We start from the raw sequence: 18,522 nt of genomic DNA, 5'->3' as shown, positions 1-18,522 counted from the left end.
TTCGGTCCCTTAAATCATAGAACTGAATTGAGTTTAAGCCTAAGATATTCATATGTTAAATTATGATGTTTCTCATAAGTTGCAGGAAAATTATAGCCAGTCACACTGTCTGAACAAGCTTTCCAGTTTGGTCAATCTACTCAGGTAATCAAATTCCAGTTTCTGGTGAGCATAGAATTAGAATTGGATGTACTTTCTTGATAGTATTTCTTTATTAAATATTCATGAAAATAACTGGTATTTGTTATAAGAATCTGAATAGTTGGTTGTGGATCAATTGTGGTATTTTACCCTCTAATCATTTTACTCTCTTATTAAATAATAAAAATACTAAACTTTATACATGCATGTAGAAAATTTGTGTTTATAAAATCTACCACTTACTAATTGCCTCGTATATCCTCATAGGATAGCAGTTTTAGATACATTATCTCATATAATCCTTGGCATATTATATATTCAGAGTTGAGACAAGCAATTTTAAGGAATTTAGCCAAGGTTTCCTGGCTAATAAGCAAAATCACAACAATTTGAACTTACTTGCAAAGTTTGCAGTCTTTCCCCTATATCTTTTTTTTTTAACATCTTTATTGAAGTATAATTGTTTTACAATGGTGTGTTAGTTTCTGCTGTATAACAAAGTGAACCAGCTATACGTATACATATATCCCCATATCTCCTCCCTCTTGTGTCTCCCTCCCACCATCCCTATCCCACCGCTCTAGGTGGTCACAAAGCACCAAACTGATCTCCCTGTGTTATGCGGCTGTTTCCCACTAGCTATCTATTTTACTTTGGAGAGTGCATATATGTCCATGCCACACTCTCACTTCGTCCCAGCTTACCCTTCCCCCTCCACATGTGCTCAAGTCCTTCTCTATGTCTACATCTTTATTTTTGTCCTGCCCCTAAGCTCTTCAGAAACTCTTTTTATTTTTTTTAGATTCCATACGTATGTGTTAGCATACAGTATTTATTTTTCTCTTTCTGACTTACTTCACTCTATACAACACTCTCTAGGTCCATCCACCTCACTACAAAAAACTCAATTTCATTTCTTTCTATGGCTGAGTAATATTCCATTGTATATATGTGCCACATCTTCTTTATCCACTCATCAGTCAATGGACACTTATGTTGCTTCCCTCTCCTGGCTATCATAAATAGTGCCTCAAAGAACATTGTGATACATGACTCTTTTTGAATTATGGTTTTCTCAGGGTGTATGCACAGTAGTGGGATTGCTGGGTCATATGGTAGTTCTACTTTTAGTATTCTAAGGAACCTCCATACTGTTCTCCATAGTGGCTGTATCAATTTACATTCCCACCAAAAGTGCAAGAGGTTTCCCTTTTCTCCACACCCTCTCCAGCATTTATTGTTTGTAGATTTTTTGATGATGGCCATTCTGTCTGGTGTGAGGTGATACCTCATTGTAGTTTTGATTTGCATTTCTCTAATGATTAGTGATGTTGAGCATCCTTTCATGTGTTTGTTGGCAATCTGTATATCTTCTTTGGAAAAATGTTTATTTAGGTCTTCTGCCCATTTTTGGATTGGATTGTTTGTTTTTTTGATATTGAGCTGCATGAGCTGGTTGTATATTTTGGAGATTAATCCTTTGTCAGTTGCTTCATTTGCAAATATTTTCTCCCATTATGAGGGTTTTCTTTTCATCTTGTTTATGTTTTCCTTCACTGTGCAGAAGCTTTTAAGTTTCATTAGGTACCATTTGTTTATTTTTATTTCCATTTATGTAGGAGGTGGGTCAAAAAGGATCTTGCTGTAAGTTATGTCACAGAGTGTTCTGCCTAAGTTTTCCTCTAAGAGTTTTATCATGTCTGGCCTTACAATTAGATCTTTAATCCATTTTAAATTTATTTTTGTGTATGTTGTTAGGGAGTGTTCTAATTTCATTATTTTACATGTAGCTGTCCAGTTTTCCCAACACCGCTTATTGAAGAGGCTGCCTTTTCTCTGTTGTATATTCTTGCCCCCTTTATCAAAGATAAGGTGACTATATGTGTGTGGGTTGATCTCTGGGCTTCCTATCCTGTTCCATTGATCTATATTTCTGTTTTTGTGCCAGTAGCATACTGTCTTGATTACTGTAGCTTTGTAGTATATTTTGAAGTCAGGGAGCCTGATGCCTCCAGTTCCATTTTTCTTTCTCAAGATTTCTTTGGCTATTCAGGGTCTTCTGTGTTTCCATACAAATTGTGAAATTTTTGCTCTAGTTCTGTGAAAAATGCCAGTGGTGCTTTGATAGGGATTAAATTGAATCAGTAGATTATTTTGGGTAGTGTAGTCATTTTCACAATGTTCCTTCTTCCAATCCACGAACATGATATAGCTCTTCATCTGTTTGTATGATTTTTAGTTTCTGTCATCAGTGTCTTATAGTTTTCTTCATACAGGTCTTTTGTCTCCTTAAGTAGGTTTATTCTTAGGTATTTTATTCTTTTTGTTGCAGTGGTAAATGGGAGTGTCTCAATTTCTATTTCACATTTTTTATCATTAGTGTATAGGAATGCCATATATTTCTGTGCATTAATTTTGTATCCTGCTACATTACCAAATTCATTGATTAGCTCTAGTAGTTTTCCAGTGGCATCTTTAGGATTCTCTATGTATAGTACCAGGTCATCTGCAAACAGTGACAGTTTTACTTCTTCCCTTCATATTTGGATTCCTTTCATTTCTTTTTCTTCTCTGATTGTTGTGACTAAAGCTTCCAAAACTATGTTGAATAATAGTGGTGAGAGTGGGCAACCTTGTCTTGTTCCTGATGTTAGTGGAAATGGCTTCAGTTTTTCACCATTGAGGACGATGTTGGCTGTGGGTTTGTCATATATGTCCTTTATTATGTTGAGGTAAGTTCCCTCTATACCTACTTTTCAGAGAGTTTCTTTCATAAATGGGTGTTGAATTTTGTCAAATGTTTTTCTGCCTCTACTGAGATTATCATATGGTTTTTATCCTTCAGTATGATAATATGGTATATCACTTTGATTGACTTGTGTATACTGAAGAATCCTTGCATTCCTGGGATAAATCCCATTTCATCATGGTGTATGATCCTTTTCATGTGTTGTTGGATTTGGTTTGCTAGTATTTTGTTGAGGATTTTTGCATGTATATTCATCAGTGTTATTGGCCTATAGTTTTCTCTTTTTGTGTTATCTTTGTCTGGTTTTGGTATCAGGGTGCTGGTGGCCTCCTAGAATGAGTTTGGATGTGTTCCTCCCTCTGCTGTATTTTGGAACAGTTTGAGAAGGATAGGTGTTAGCTCTTCTCTAAATGTTTGATAGAATTCACCTCTGAAGCCATCTGTTTCTGGGCTTTTATTTGTGGGAAGGTTTTTAATCACAGTTTCAATTTCAGTGCTTGTGATTGGTCTGTTCATATTTTCTATTTCTTCCTGGTTCAGTCTCGGGAGGTTATGCTTTTCTAATAATTTGTCCACTTCTTCCAGGTTGTCCATTTTTGGGCCTATCTTTGCTTGTAGTAATCTCTCATGATACTTTGTATTCCTGCAGTGTCAGTTGCTACTTCTCCTTTTTCATTTCTAATTCTATTGATTTGAGTCTTTTCCCTTTTTTCTTGATGAGTTTAGTTAATGGTTTATCAATTTTGTTTATCTTCTCAAAGAACCAGCTTTTAGTTTTATTGATCTTTGCTACTGTTTCCTTCATATCTTTTTCATTTATTTCTGATCAGTTCTTTATGATTTCTTTCCTTCTGTTAACTTTGGGGGTTTTTTTGTTCTTATTTCTCTTATTGCTTTAATGTAAGATTAGGTTGTTCATTTGAGATGTTTTTGTTTCCTGAGTTAGGATTGTATTGCTATAAACTTCTCTCTTAGAACTGCTTTTGCTGCATCCCATAAGTTTTGGGTCATCGTGTTTTCATTGTCATTTGTTTCCAGGTATTTTTTTATTTCCTCTGATTTCTTCAGTGATTTCTTGGTTATTTAGTAGTGTATTATTTAACCTCCATGTGCTTGTACTTCTTACAGATATTTTCCTGTAATTAATATCTAGCCTCATAGTGTGGTGGTCTGAAAAGATATTTGATATGATTTCAATTTTCTTAAATTTACCAAGACTTGATTTGTGAACCAAGATATGATCTATCCTGGAGAATGTTCCATGATCACTTGAGAAGAAAGTGTACTCTGTTGTTTTTGGTTGGAATGTCCTATAAATACCAGTTAAGTCCATCTTGTTTAATGTATCATTTAAAGCTTGTGTTTCCTTATTTATTTTCATTTTGGATGATCTGTCCATTGCTGAAAGTGGGGTGTTAATTCCCCTACTATGACTCTGTTACTGTCAATTTCCCCTTTTATGGCTGTTAGCATTTGCCTTATATATTGAGGTGCTCCTATGTTGAGTGCATTAATATTTACAATTGTTATATCTTCTTCTTGGTTTCATCCCTGATCATTATGTAGTGTCCTTCTTTGTCTCTTATAACATTCTTTATATTAAAGTCTATTTTGTCTGATATGAAAATTGCTACTCCAGCTTTCTTTTGATTTCCTTTTGCAGAAATATCTTTTTCCATCCCCTCACTTTCAGTCTGTATGTTTCCCTAGGTATGAAATGGGTCTCTTGTAGACAGCATACATACAGGTCTTGTTTTTGTATCCATTCAGCTAGTCTATATCTTTTGGTTGGAGCGCTTAATCTATTTACATTTAAGGTAATGAGCAATATGTATGTTCCTATTACCATTTTCTTAATTGTTTTGGGTTTGTTATTGCAGGTCCACTCCTTCTCTTGTGTTTCCTGCCTAGAGAAGTTCCTTTACTGTTTGCTGTAAAGCTGGTTTGGTGGTGCTGAATTCTCTTAGCTTTTGCTTTTCTGTAAAGTTTTTAATTTCTCCATCGAACCTGAATCAGATCCTTACTGGGTAGAGTAATCTTAATTGTAGGTTTTTCCCTTTCATCACTTTAAATATGTCCTGCCACACCCTTCTGGCTTGCAGAATTTCTTCTGAGAATTCAGCTGTTAACCATATAGGGGTTCCCTCGTATGTTATTTGTTGCTTTTCCCTTGCTGCTTTTAATATTTTTTTCTTTCAATTTAATTTTTGATAGTTTAATATGTGTCTTGCCATGTTTCTCCATGGATTTATCCTGTATGGGACTCTCTGTGCTTCCTGTACTTGATTGACTATTTCCTTTCCCATATTAGGGATGTTTTCAACTATAATCTCTTCAACTATTTTCTCGGTCCCTTTCTTTTTCAATTCTTCTTCTGGGACCCCTATAATTCGAAGGTTGGTGCATTAAATGTTGTCCCAAAGGTCTCTGAGACTGTTCTCAAGTCTTTTCCTTCTTTTTTCTTTATTCTGCTCTGTTGTAGTTATTTCCACTATTTTATCTTACAGGTCACTTATTCATTCTTCTGCCTCAGTTATTCTGCTATTAATTCCTTCTAGAGTATTTTTATTTTCATCTATTGTGTTGTTCATCATTTTTTGTTTGCTCTTTAGTTCTTCTAGGTCCCTGTTAAACATTTCTTGTATTTTCTTCCTTCTGTATCCAAGATTTTGGATCATCTTTACTATCATTATTCTGAATTATTTTTCAGGTAGACTGCCTATTTCCTCCTCATTTGTTTGGTCTGGTGGGTTTTTACCTTGCTCCTTCATCTGCTGTGTATTTCTCTGTCTTCTCATTCTGCTTAACTTACTGCATTTGGGGTCTCCTTTTCACAGGCTTCAGGTTCGTAGTTCTCATTGTTTTTGGTGTCTGCCCCCAGTGGCTAAGGTTGGTTCAGTGGGTTGTATAGACTCCTGGTGGAGAGGACTGATGCCTGTGTTCTGGTGGATGAGGCTGGATCTTGTCTTCTGGTGGGCAGGACCATGTCTGGCACAGTGCTTTGGGGTGTCTGTGAATTTATTATGATTTTAGGCAGTCTATCTGCTAATGGGTGGGGTTGTGTTCCTGTCTTGCTAGTTGTTTGGCATGGGTTGTGCAGCCATGTAGCTTGTTAGTCGTTGAGTGGAGCTGGGTCTTAGTGTTGATATGGAGATCTCTGGGAGTGTTTTCACCATTTGATATTATGTGGGACCTGGAGGTCTCTGGTGAACCAATGTTTTGAACTTGGCTTTCCCACCTAAGGGGCTCAGGCCTGACACCCCGCTGGAGCACCAAGACTCTGTCAGCCACTTGGCTGCTAGTGCTCAAGGGTCTCCTGCAGATGGGGGGGTGACTGTGGCTCACTGCAGGGACAAGGACACTGGCAGCAGAAGTTCTGGGAAGTACTACTTGGCGTGAGCCCTCCCAGTGTCTGCCATTAGCCCCACCAAAGAGCCAGGTAAGCTTCCCCTATATCTTAATGTCAATTCTTAGTCTTTTTTTTTATGAATGTAAACTCTGGTCCCTTAATTGGGCTTTAGTTTTTCCAGAACATGTGTGTATCTCTTACAGCACATCATCTAAAGAAAACCAGTAGCAATTTATTTTCTGTTAATTGTTACCTTCTTCTTATTTAATTAAATTTCTTAGACTCTCTCTCCAGTTTCAAGAGGCACAATAAAAAGAATAAACAAAATACCTCCAGATTTTATTAATTTATCTTATTTAATTATGCTTCATAATTTCCTAAAACCCAGATATAGAATATAGATATAAATGTTATCAGGACAGTTAATTTTTTTCAAGAAACTATAGCCGCTTTAACAAAGAAAAATCTAATTTCTTTGTTTCACAAGGAACTACTCCTAAGATAAATACCTCTAGATTACCCAACACCCTAGGCTTCTTATGGTCACCCCTAAAAGTCTCTAGCATAGGATTTGTCACATTATCGTGGAATGTTATATATTACTTCATTTTAGTCAAAATTTTCTTAATTCAAATTGGTTTCTTGAGAAAACCCCTTGTTATCTCATGTAGTGCAGGGCTTTGAGGACAAGCTTAACATTTCACTAATTGATTATACAAATAATTGCACACTTCACTTTTATTCTTTCCTTATATTATATTCCTGACATATCAATGACTCAGAGATTTTGTTTGTTTCATAAACTATAGATGTGTAGTCAACAGTTTTAGAGTGTACTAATAGTTTACGGTTTTTTTTTGTTTGTTTTTGTTTCAGTCTGTTCCCAGTATTCTAGAGGAGTATTTGCCATTTTTGGACTCTATGATAAGAGGTCAGTACATACCTTGACCTCATTCTGCAGCGCCTTACACATCTCCCTCATCACACCAAGTTTCCCTACTGAGGGGGAGAGCCAGTTTGTGCTGCAGCTAAGGCCTTCCTTACGAGGAGCACTCTTGAGTCTGCTGGATCACTATGAATGGAACTGTTTTGTCTTCCTGTATGACACAGACAGGGGTAAGTCGCAATTCCACATCTACATAAGTACAACTCTAATTTGCTATCTGAAATGACTTTGTATCACTTGTATGAGAAAAATATTTTGATCCCTAATGTGGCTAAAATCAGAAAATGGTCAATGTGTATTCTCAGTGCTTTTATCTTGACTCTGGGGAAAAATTTTTAATTAAATGAAGTTCAAATTCACAAGGTTACTAGAGCAAACCATGCTCTTTAGTTGAAATTAAAATAGATAATTTTTTAAAATTTCCATGATGATATTTCAGGTGCAGTCATAAAATATGTATGTCCTTTATCTCAAATGCAAATTATTTCATGATTTGGAAGATTTTTAAATAGTATCAGGTTGAGGCACAGCATTGAGTTTGAAATATAAAATGTTAAATGAGTAATTGAAGGGTCATGATAATGAGAATAAAGATTTGGTGGTAAGGCTTCTGCTTGCTGGCAACCTTTCACTTTGTCTTTACCTATCAGTCTGTAAAGATTAATAAGTGGTATGATCCATGTGTTGGAGAAACAAGGTGGATAACTAACACTAAATTATTGGCAATCCATACAGTTCTGTACAATGTTGGTATACTTTGACTTTCGGTTGGAGACATAACTTAAGGAATTCCAATTTTTGTTCAGTTCTGCTTTTTATTTAGTGACCAGAATATAGCAACATATTATGTTTCAAAATAAACATCAGGGAATCACCTGTGGGGTTTTGTTTTCAGTTCTTTTTCCTTAAAGTGTAAGATTTAGGAGCAGACAAGAAGTTATGGTAAAAGTTCAAACAGGTAACATTTCAAGAACATGCTTAGTAAAAGTTTACCTGTGAAGTGAGTAAAACAATAAATATAAAAACAATAAACAAAATAAATCATTTGAAGATATAATTATCTTCAAAATCCAAATATTCAGAATCCTATATTGAGACAAAAACTTATTAAATGAATTCATATTTCTCATTTATATTTACATATTTAATTAGATGGAAATGTAAGTCATATAAGATTTCACACCAATGATAGTCCTTTGCTTATATTGGCATTCTAGGTAAATTTACCATTTGGAAACAAGCTCAGAAAATTTAATATCATCAGTGTATTTTCTTCATGGTTGTAGCATACTCTAATTCTCATTTTGGAATTTGGGAGCCTATCTATATCTCATGGTATCATTTTCCAATAGCTAACAATCCAAAGCATCCTAGAGAATGTATTACAGATTAGAGACATTATCACTCTGCTCACTTCTAACTTTTGGAAATATTCTTAAGCTAGAGGACACTGAGAATTGAATCATAATGCAAATTAAAACAACGAGATACTACTACATGTCTATCAGAATGGAAAAAATTTAGATCACTGACAACATCAAATGGTGGTTAGGAAGTGGAGTAACAGGAACTTTCATTCATTGTTGGGGGGAATGTAAAATGGTGCAGCCACTTTGTAAGACTATTTGGCGGTTTCTTACAAAACTAGATTTAGTCTCACTATATGATCCAGCAATCATGCTCCTTGGTGTTTTCACCCAAACCACACAGAAACCTTCACACAGATGTTTATAACAGCTTTATTCATAATAGCCAAAACTTAGAAGCAACCATGATGTCCTTCAGTAGGTGAAGGGATGATTAAACAGTGATACATTTAGACAATTCAGAACTGAAAAGAAATGAGATATCAAGACATAAAAAGACATGGAGGAAACTTAAATGCATATAACTAAGTGAAAGAAGACATTCTGAAAAGGATACAATATTGCATTATTCCAACCATATGACATTCTGGGAAAGGACAAACTATGAGACAATAAAAAGATCAGTGGTTTCCAGGAGTGAAGGGGAAGAAGGGATCAATAGGTGGAGCACAGAGGATTTTTAGGGCAGTGAAACAGTTCTGTGTAATATTATAATGGTGGATGCATGTCACTATACATTTTTCCAAACCCATAGAATGTATAAAACCAAAGATGAACCCTAGTGTAAACTAGGACTTTGGGTAATAACGTACCAATGTAAGTTCATCAATTACAAAATATGAGTGTCAAGTGAAAAAAAAATTCTACTTCAATAAAATTGATTTTAAGTGCTTAAAAAATTGAATCATAATGTCAAGAAACATATACTGGAGTATGGATGAGATGGTTCTTCCTGTGGCTTGTTATGACACAGCTCAGTTTGCCACTTTGGGCAGAAGATCCTTATCTTATGGCATCCTGGTCTCATTGAAATACCAGTGGGACCTGTCTCACTTTCCTCTGCCCTCGTGCAAACCAGTCTTTGGCAAGGAGAGGATTCTAGGCATTCATGCATCAGCCTCCCCACCAAACAGGGATTAAAATTAATGATTTGCTTTTGCACCAGTTTGTACTTTTTAGCATCCTCACTCTTGCATAACAAGTCAGATGATCCAAACTTGGGCCACCTCCCATTACTATTTACCATGGGATCTCTTTAGTATAAGCAGACAATACTTGGTTATTTAAAGATTCTTTCTCCTGGTTAAATTTCTGCCTTCAAAGGCTTAAACTCATCATGGTACCAGCACTATTTCTTCTAATAAGGCATCCTGTAACTTTTACTCTACCTATTAACTTGCTGCACAAAAGCCTACTTTCTCCTGTCATCACCCTAGAATTTAACTGGTTACTTTTAACCAGTTGATGTAAGTCACTCTCTAGTATTTCTTAGTTCTCTCCAATACTTACTTTGGGATTAATAGCTAGTCCTTTGAATTGCCTTTTATTATAGTAATTCGATCCAACATCAAAGTATACACCTTTAGGGACTTCCCTGGTGGTCCAGTGATAAAGAATCCACCTTCCAATGCAGGGGATGCGGGTTGATCCCTGGTCGGGGAACTAAGATCCCACCTGCTGCGGGGCAACTAAGCTCACGTGCCACAACTACTGAGCTCTCATGCTTCAACTAGAGAGCCCACGTGCTGCAAACTACAGAGCCCATGCTCTCTGGAGCCCACATGCCACAACTAGAGAAGAGAAAACCCATATGCCACAACTAGAGAGAAGCCCACATGCCACAATGAAGAGCCCACATCACAAAAAAGATCCTGCCTGCCTCAACGAAGATCCTGTGTGCCATAGCTAAGACCCGATGCAGACAAATAAATAAATTTTTAAAAAATCACAGAGTATACACCTTTATTCCAAGTGGTAATTGCATGAATGAAAAATAACATGTCAGGAAAATGGCTGTTTCTTATGTTCAGATGGCTCACTCTGCCATGATACTACCATTTTTCTCAATATTCTGGGTCTTACGTAAGTACTTGCAAAAGACGAGAATAATTTTCCCTCTTTGAAATTATTGTGCTCATTTTATGAATTTAGGATAACAAGCCCAATTTACCTCCTCTTAGATACAGTGTTTAAAATTATGTATCACTATCACCAACTGAGGTGTGAACCACAGTTATGAAAGTATGATTAACTTCTGTCATAAATATAGTTGTCTAAGAGTCATCCATATTTTCACATCATGAGTAATTAAAAGAACACACATCAACATTAAAGGTCAGAATATTTAAATATAATGCAAAAACGAAGTGTAAAGAAATAAGATAGTATGGTACATTTTAGTACTTTTCTCTAACCCTCTACTGTGATCATGAATTGCTCATCTAAACATTTTTTCCTGTTCTAAGTAGCTGCCTTAATATGACCCTGAATTTCTCTATAAACTTGAGTGGAACCTGACTTTCTGATGCCTCATAAATTCTTATTTTGGAATAAATTATTTCATTGATCCACTTAATTATTTCTGAAATTGTAATCACTATAGTGATACAGTGATATCTTAAGATACAAGAGCTTCACTCTATTATAACTTTAAGTAGTGTTTTTAAATGTTGAATTGCAATCAATAAAAGGAATCACACTTTATTTCCTTTGATATAAAACCTGTGTTCTAGTCCTGGTCTGCTGTTGATGAGCTGTGTGAACCTGTCTATATTTTTGTCACACCTGAAGAAAGGAAGGAAGGAAGGGAGGGAGGGAGGGTGGAAGGGAGAGAGAGAGGGAGGGAGAGACAGAGAGAAAGAAAGAAAGAAAGAAAGAAAGAAAGGAAGGAAGGAAGGAAGGAAGGAAGGAAGGAAGGAAGGAAGGAAGGAAGGAAGGAAGGAAGAAAGAAAGGAAGGAAGGAAGGAAGAAAGAAAGAGAAAGGGGACACAGGGGCAGGAGGAAGGAAAGTTGAACAGCACTTTCTTTAAGGCTCATTCAAACTACCTTTAAGGTTTCTTGATATTTTGTATTCCAAATATTCTATTCCTTCCCTGGAAATTGTGGGTGGAAAACAAAAGTAGTAGGTGGCATCAGTGATCTCTTTACCAGCAGATGACTTCCTGCTTCTGTGCGTTTGACTGACTCTCAAAGAAGAAAAAAAATGTGTTCATTTATTTATTCTTTCAATGTATCCATTTATCCATTTAACATTTAATAAAACTTTGTTCAGTTTTCATCAGGTACCTTGATAAATATTAATAGTGCAATAATGAACAAGCTACTACTGAAAATAAATTAACTCTCTTGCTATGACTTCATTAGGAAATAGTGCACAACACTTTACTTGACAACTGGAAACTTGTCTTTGATGCATAGCTTGATGTTTTTACAATTTTAATTTGGAACACAACTATTTTCCAAAAAGATCATTGCCTTTTTGAGAAAAACAATTATAAAACATCATTTAAACACAAACTTTGATAAGATTTTTGTGTTAATAAATATGATACTCTTGACTGATTTAAAATGTGACTTATGTATCTACCTGAGAAACTGAATTTTAAATTTTGCTTAACTTTAATTGATTAATTTAAATAACTACATTTGCCTAAAAACTACTGTATTGGACAACATAGCGTATCTAACCACAGAGCTCATCTGCAATATTTCACTTTGAGTGAAATGTCCAAATCTCTTCTTGATTTATATTTTACTATGTAAGAAAAGAACTTAGAGAACATCCTGCACATAATCCTTTTTATAGTAATTTTCATACTGCATTTTTTATACATTTACATATCTTTTCTTCCCTTAGAAATGTAAGTCCTTCTCCAGTTATTGTTATATCTTTTTATATTTATACCTTTCATGTTTAGTATAGTAACCCCTGATAGGCATACTATCAGGGGTTACTATAAATATGAAATAAATGAATTAATCAAATGAAGTCATTGACAATAGTATCAAATAAATTTAGAGCTCTAATAACTAATCATGTAACTTCTTTTTTATTAATGGCACCATATTTTAATGAACCAAATAGTTCATAGAGTAGTCAAAATGAAAAATTCTCCTGTAAGAATGGTACTTGAATTGAATGCAATTTTATTATGATGAAGAAATATGAAGAAGGCTGAAAAATAACATTTTAATTTAGACATATTAAATTAAATATTTAGAAAAATTTAAATAATATTTTCAGTTATATAAAATCTTGAAATTTTTTTCAAATTTAATTAATATGTCATTTTCCTTAAGTGAAAAAGAGACATTAATTTAAATATTTATAAGTATGGTTGTTTTTCAATAAATCTTTTCAAAATAACGTATTTTTTACCTGCGTCTGTTGCCCAGAATTTTAAGTATTTATGATGTGTTTAAGGCCATTTCTAACACCACTGATAACAAGGTGAATTTATGATCAAGGGAAAGATGAGACATAAACCTAACATTTTTTAAAATTCTAATGATCACTGTCGGTATTTTTCAAAACTGTTATGATGACCAGCAACTTTGACCTCGTGTCTAATGTAAGCAATGGCTGTCACTGACCTTATTTTACTTAATCCTGGTTCTCTTTAACATTTACTGCTCAGTGTTTTACCTACATTAGTGCTTTCCAGGCTAATGATGTTTCACAGGTTGCTAAATATCTTGTGTCCATTATCTTAATAAATATTATAACATTATGTAAATTGTTTCTAGGAGAGATATATTTGGCAAAGCATAGAGGATAAAACTTTACTTTGGCTAGTTTGGCTTGTTTCCTTTGGTCTTTTTTTTTTTCTTTTTAGTACTATTTTTTACAAAAATATGTTCTACACATTGCACAACATATTTTGAGAAGTCTAGGAAACAATGCTGTAGGTGGCATAATATGTATATGCTGCTATCCCATGCTAAAGCCAGTGCAAGTGATGAGGGGATGGAAAGAGGAGTATGTTTGCATGGGGAGGGGAGAGATCTTCCTATTTTATTTCTGCTTTTTGGGTTTCAATGCATGCATACCTTTTATTTTAAAACTGCTTTAAATCCTTTTACAAAAAAGTTGAGATCTAAGTAATAGAAAAAGGAGTAAATGAAAAGGAAGAGGCATGAGATACCTTTCGATATCTCTTTTATTTCCCCCAAATTAAACCTGTATAAATCACTCCAGAAAACTCTCCTATCTTCCTTTTGAGTTCAGTTCCAATTATTTTCTTTATTTTTTTTCTCATACTGTTTCATTTTATTGCTCTTTCCCTCTTTCTCTGCCTTCCCTCAGAACCTAGAGAGAGAAGGCAAAGTGAATGATTTCAGGCACACTGGGAACCTTAACCTTTCTCTCATCCATTACCAGTTATGGACTCCTAGGATCCCTTTAAAGTCAAGTTCATAATAATATAGAGGGATGACAGAGCAGATAACTCTAAGGAACAGAGCCTAATGACTTCAATTCACACCAAAGTAAAATTACTGATATCTGCTCCTTCTTTGAAATCCCTTTCAGGTAGGGGTGAGATGGGGAAAATCAGGGGTAATTATACAACCTCTCAACTGGACTTGGAGTGCTTAGTGTCTACAGTGCTAATTACAAGCACCTATTTTTCCTCACTCCCCCCATCTCCAATTCCTAATTACCACACATACTGATACTCTGCTAGCACACATCTACCATTAATTGTGCCACTTAAAATGCTTCTGGACCATTTTTCTTATTAAGAACAAAATTACAAACACAATAGCAAAACAGAGTTAATTGACATATAAGTTCAGGAGAAGTAAGAATCTTTCAGGTTCTAACCGGGTATTATCCAAGAAAGGATGAGTAATTTATCTTTAATTCTTTACAACATTAAGCCCTATTTTCGACTTATTTTCTAATCCTGAAAAAAAAATCTTTAAGTCTAAAACCCTCACCAGGATGAAGAAGAGTTCCCTTTTTGTAAACCTACCGTGACAACTTTCAGGCAACTGTTTATAGTGAACCCATTAGGATTTAGACTATATTTTATAGCTCATCCAAATTTATTTGCGTACTGACTTTTATGGTCAGTCTGACAATGCCAGATATTTATTTATTGCCAGTTGCTAAGTGTGAGGAAAATCCATTCCAACAGGAGGAAAACAACACTTAACTGTATCTTTCAAGTGTATCACTGTCTTCCTGCTGGATCCAGGCCAGTGGGAGAGCAAAGGAAAATACAGGTATAAAAATAACAGTGGAGCTTCCTATAGAGATTTTAACTTGTAATTGAGGAAGAAATAGTACAGTAGTCCCCCCTTATCCATGGAGAATATGTTTCAAGACACCCAGTGGATGCCTGAAACCATGGATAGTACTGAACACTTTATATGTTATGTTTTTACAGTGATAAAGTTTAATTTATAAATTAGGCACAGGAAGAGATTAATAACAATAACTAATAATAAAATAGAAAATTATAAACATGTACTGATATTTACTCTAAAAATATCTTACTGTAAAAATTTAATACCTTTTCTATCTTAACTGAGCACTTACCACACACTGTGCCCATAACTTTTGGGCACAGTGTGTGGCATAAATTTCCATTTTCTTCTTCACACTTTCATGGATAGAAGATTCATTCTAACCATGGACCTTAGTGACCTTAGTGACCTCAGCATACTATTTTTTTTCTTTTCTTAGTAAGTCAAGAACTTTCACCTTTTTACTTAAAGGAAGTACTTTATGGCTTCTCTTTGGTATATCTGGATCGCCAGAATCACTACCTTTGTGCTTTGGGGCCAAAATGAAGTAAAATAAGTGTGACTTGAACACAAGCACTGCTATACCACGAAGGCTGATCTGATAACCAAGCCGGCTACTAAGTGACTAAGGTGCAGGATGGCTGGACAAAGGGAGGATTCACATCTCAGGCAGAATGGAGCAGGAACAGTGGGAGATTCCTCACGCATCTCAGAAGGGCACACAATTTAAAACATAAATTGTTTATTTCTGCACTTTTCCACTTAATATTATTGGACCATGGTTGACCAAATGTTACTGAAACAATGGAGAGTGAAGCCTCGGATAACAGGGACTACTGTAATCAGGAATAGGTAAGGCATTCTCTGCTCCCTTCATAGCATCTCCATTGGTTGTCACTGCAATGTTTATTCCCTGCCCTTATTATCCCAGATTCTACAGGCTGTTACCACAATGGGCTAGGAAGGGGAACAGTGTACTAAGGGGTGAGTGGATGGGAGGTAGGACTATTGGTGGGTGTTTTTACAAAGAGGGTTTGTGTCTAATCCGTTTTCCCTGGTGAGAGAAGGCAAAGAGAGGTGCACATCTCTCTGTCACCTCCCACTTTCCCTGGTTATAGAATGAAAGATTTGAGGACAAATGCTGGAAGTTGTATGCTGAAAGAGTCGTGAAATCTAACAAGGAGAATGAATCAGAATAGGACTGCCAAACAAGGCAGAGATTAGCAAAGAACAATGACATGAAGCTAAAACAAGGGTAGTCAAAGAAGAGAGCAGAGCAAGGAGCAGCAAAATAAGCAGTAGGTTGACAGGATGGAGAAATTCTGTGATGAAATACAGAAGCCTACAGTTGCTTTTGTGGTGCCATCAGCCTCTCAAACATTCATTTGAAAGGTGTGTGATGGCAGAGAAAATAAATTTGCACCTTCCATGAATATTTGAGCTGGGTCAATTTAGTTGCCACTTAGTAGGCACTAGACACATATTGTTGACTGACTGACAGATCACCTGTCTGGATGTTCTTCCTTTCTCACTTCTTTCCCCACCATCAGTGTTCAGTCTCTAAATAAAAAACTAAGAACATTTCTGGGGGGAAGAGATCAAGGTGGCAGAGTAGGAGGACACAGAACTCACCTCCCCAAAGAGCACATCAAAAATACACCTACCGGGCTTCCCTGGTGGCACAGTGGTTGAGAGTCCACCTGCCAATGCAGGGGACACGGGTTCGTGCCCGGTCGGGAAGATCCCACATGCTGCCAAGCAGCTGGTTCCGTGGGCCATGGCCGCTGAGCCTGTGCATCCGGAGCCTGTGGTCCACAACGGGAGTGGCCACAACAGTGAGAGGCCCACGTACCACAGAAAAAAAATAAAATAAAATAAAATACTCCTACCTATGGAACAATTCTCACTGCACCTAACTGGAGACTGGCAGAAAGACTTCTGTACAAACAAGGTTGTAAGAAAGATCCACACAGAATCCAGTGGGAACGGAAGAGAAGCAATCAGGTTAGGACTTGTACCCCCAAGAAGGGACACGGAAGAGGAGAGATCCTCCCTGGGGAGTGGTGGTTCCAGCCACATATTGGACTCCCAGACCCAGGGTCTGACATGGGGAACGAGTCTGTTTGGCTTGTTGGAGGGCCAGTGGGACTAACAGGAGGGCTGTGGGGAGCCTAGACTCCACTCCTGAGGAGCACACACACACTTGTTTATTCCTGAAACAGGGCAGAGAGGGCAGATTGAAACTGCACCAGGTCACTGGCCATTTTCCCGTGACAACCCCTGCATGTACTTCAGCCTAAGCCGGTTGCTTAGGACACAGCTCCCCATTGGGGTGAGGGCTGCTGCCGCTGAGGGGAGATCTCAGCTGGGAAGGACAAAGGCAGCTTAGACCCTGAGCTGCATCTGAGCAGGGCAGGGACAGTCATGATGCTGTTTACAGAGGCAGTGTATCAGAAGCATCCTGGGGTTCCAACTATGGCAGGACCACCATAGCCCATGTGCAGACCCAAGTGGACCACCCACACCAGCCCCTCTTGCCCAAGCACTGCTCCCCTCAGGGGTGAGGGTGCAGGTGCGAGAAGGTGGTAGAGCACACACTTAAATGGAATGGAGCCAGCTCAGATTTAACCCTCAGGACCTATGTCTCAGCAACTTAGGACCCACTTGTACCTCAGATAGGGTAGTGAAGGCCACTGAGCTGAAGAGAAGCCCCAACTACACGTGACTCTGGCCTAGCCACTCCATCTCAAGCTCCACCTCCTTCCAAGGTGATAGCTACCAGCACACTCTGGGGAAGGGCATATCTTGTGTTCACATCAGATCCAGCTCTACCAACAAAGTCATTGGGCACATGCAGACTGTATACAGACACACCCACACAAAGACTCCCTCCTTCAAGACTGCAGTAGGTAACTGTTTCACCTAATTTCATACAGACAGAGAAAGTTAAGCAGAATGAGAAAACAGAGGAATTTGTTTCAATTGAAAGAGCAAGAAGAACCCATGAAAAATAACTAATAAAGCAGAAATAAATAATTTACCAGATGAAGAGTTCAAAGCATTAGTAATAAGGATGCTAACTGAATTAGGGAAAAGAATAGTAATAAGAATGTTAACTGAAATAGGGAAGTTTGTGAGAATTTTTACAAGAAACTAGAAAATATAAAAAAGAAGCCATCAGAACTGAACAATGTGATAACTGAAATAAGAAACACATTAGAAGCTTTTTTCCTTTTGCACAACAAAGGAAACCATCAACAAAATAAAAAGACAGCAAACTAGTTGATACAGAAGAATGCACAATTGATCTGGAAGATAAACTAATGGAAATCACCCAATCAGGACAGCAAAAAGAAAAACAAATTTTTAAACTGAGAGCAATTTAAGGGACTTCTGGGACAGCATGAATTGTACCAACATTCACATTATAGGGTCCCCAGAAGGAGAAGAGAGAAAGAAGAGTCAGAAATGTATTTACTGAAATTATGAGTGGAAACTTAAACCTAAAGAAGGAACCAGATACCCAGGTACAGGAAGCACAGAGGGACCCAAACAAGATGAACTGAAATAGCTCACACCAAGACACAATGTAATTAAAATGAGAAAAGTTAATGATAGAATTCTAAAAGGCAGCAAGAGAAAAACGAAGAGTCATATACAAGGCAACCTTCATAAGACTATTAGCTGATTTTTTTGCTGGAACTTTTCAGGCCATAAG

At 36.7% G+C, this 18,522-nt stretch overlaps 1 protein-coding gene across 5 annotated transcripts in view; it reads left to right on the top strand.

The window, feature by feature from the left end:
* GRIA4 (glutamate ionotropic receptor AMPA type subunit 4) overlaps positions 1–18,522 on the top strand; it is a 520,825-nt gene that overhangs the window by 159,677 nt on the left and 342,626 nt on the right. For all 5 annotated transcript variants that reach the window (XR_004351085.1, XM_032640086.1, XM_032640084.1 and 2 more), the window contains one exon: positions 7,116–7,355. Coding sequence is in view for 4 of the 5 variants with exons in the window: in XM_032640086.1 (XP_032495977.1) it covers positions 7,116–7,355 (240 nt within the window). In the remaining variant the exon portion in view is untranslated. The remainder of the gene's footprint in view (positions 1–7,115; positions 7,356–18,522) is intronic.

This window comes from Phocoena sinus, chromosome 8 (assembly GCF_008692025.1).
Source record: "Phocoena sinus isolate mPhoSin1 chromosome 8, mPhoSin1.pri, whole genome shotgun sequence".
NCBI lineage: Eukaryota > Metazoa > Chordata > Mammalia > Artiodactyla > Phocoenidae > Phocoena > Phocoena sinus.
This window is presented reverse-complemented; position numbering and strand designations above follow the sequence as displayed.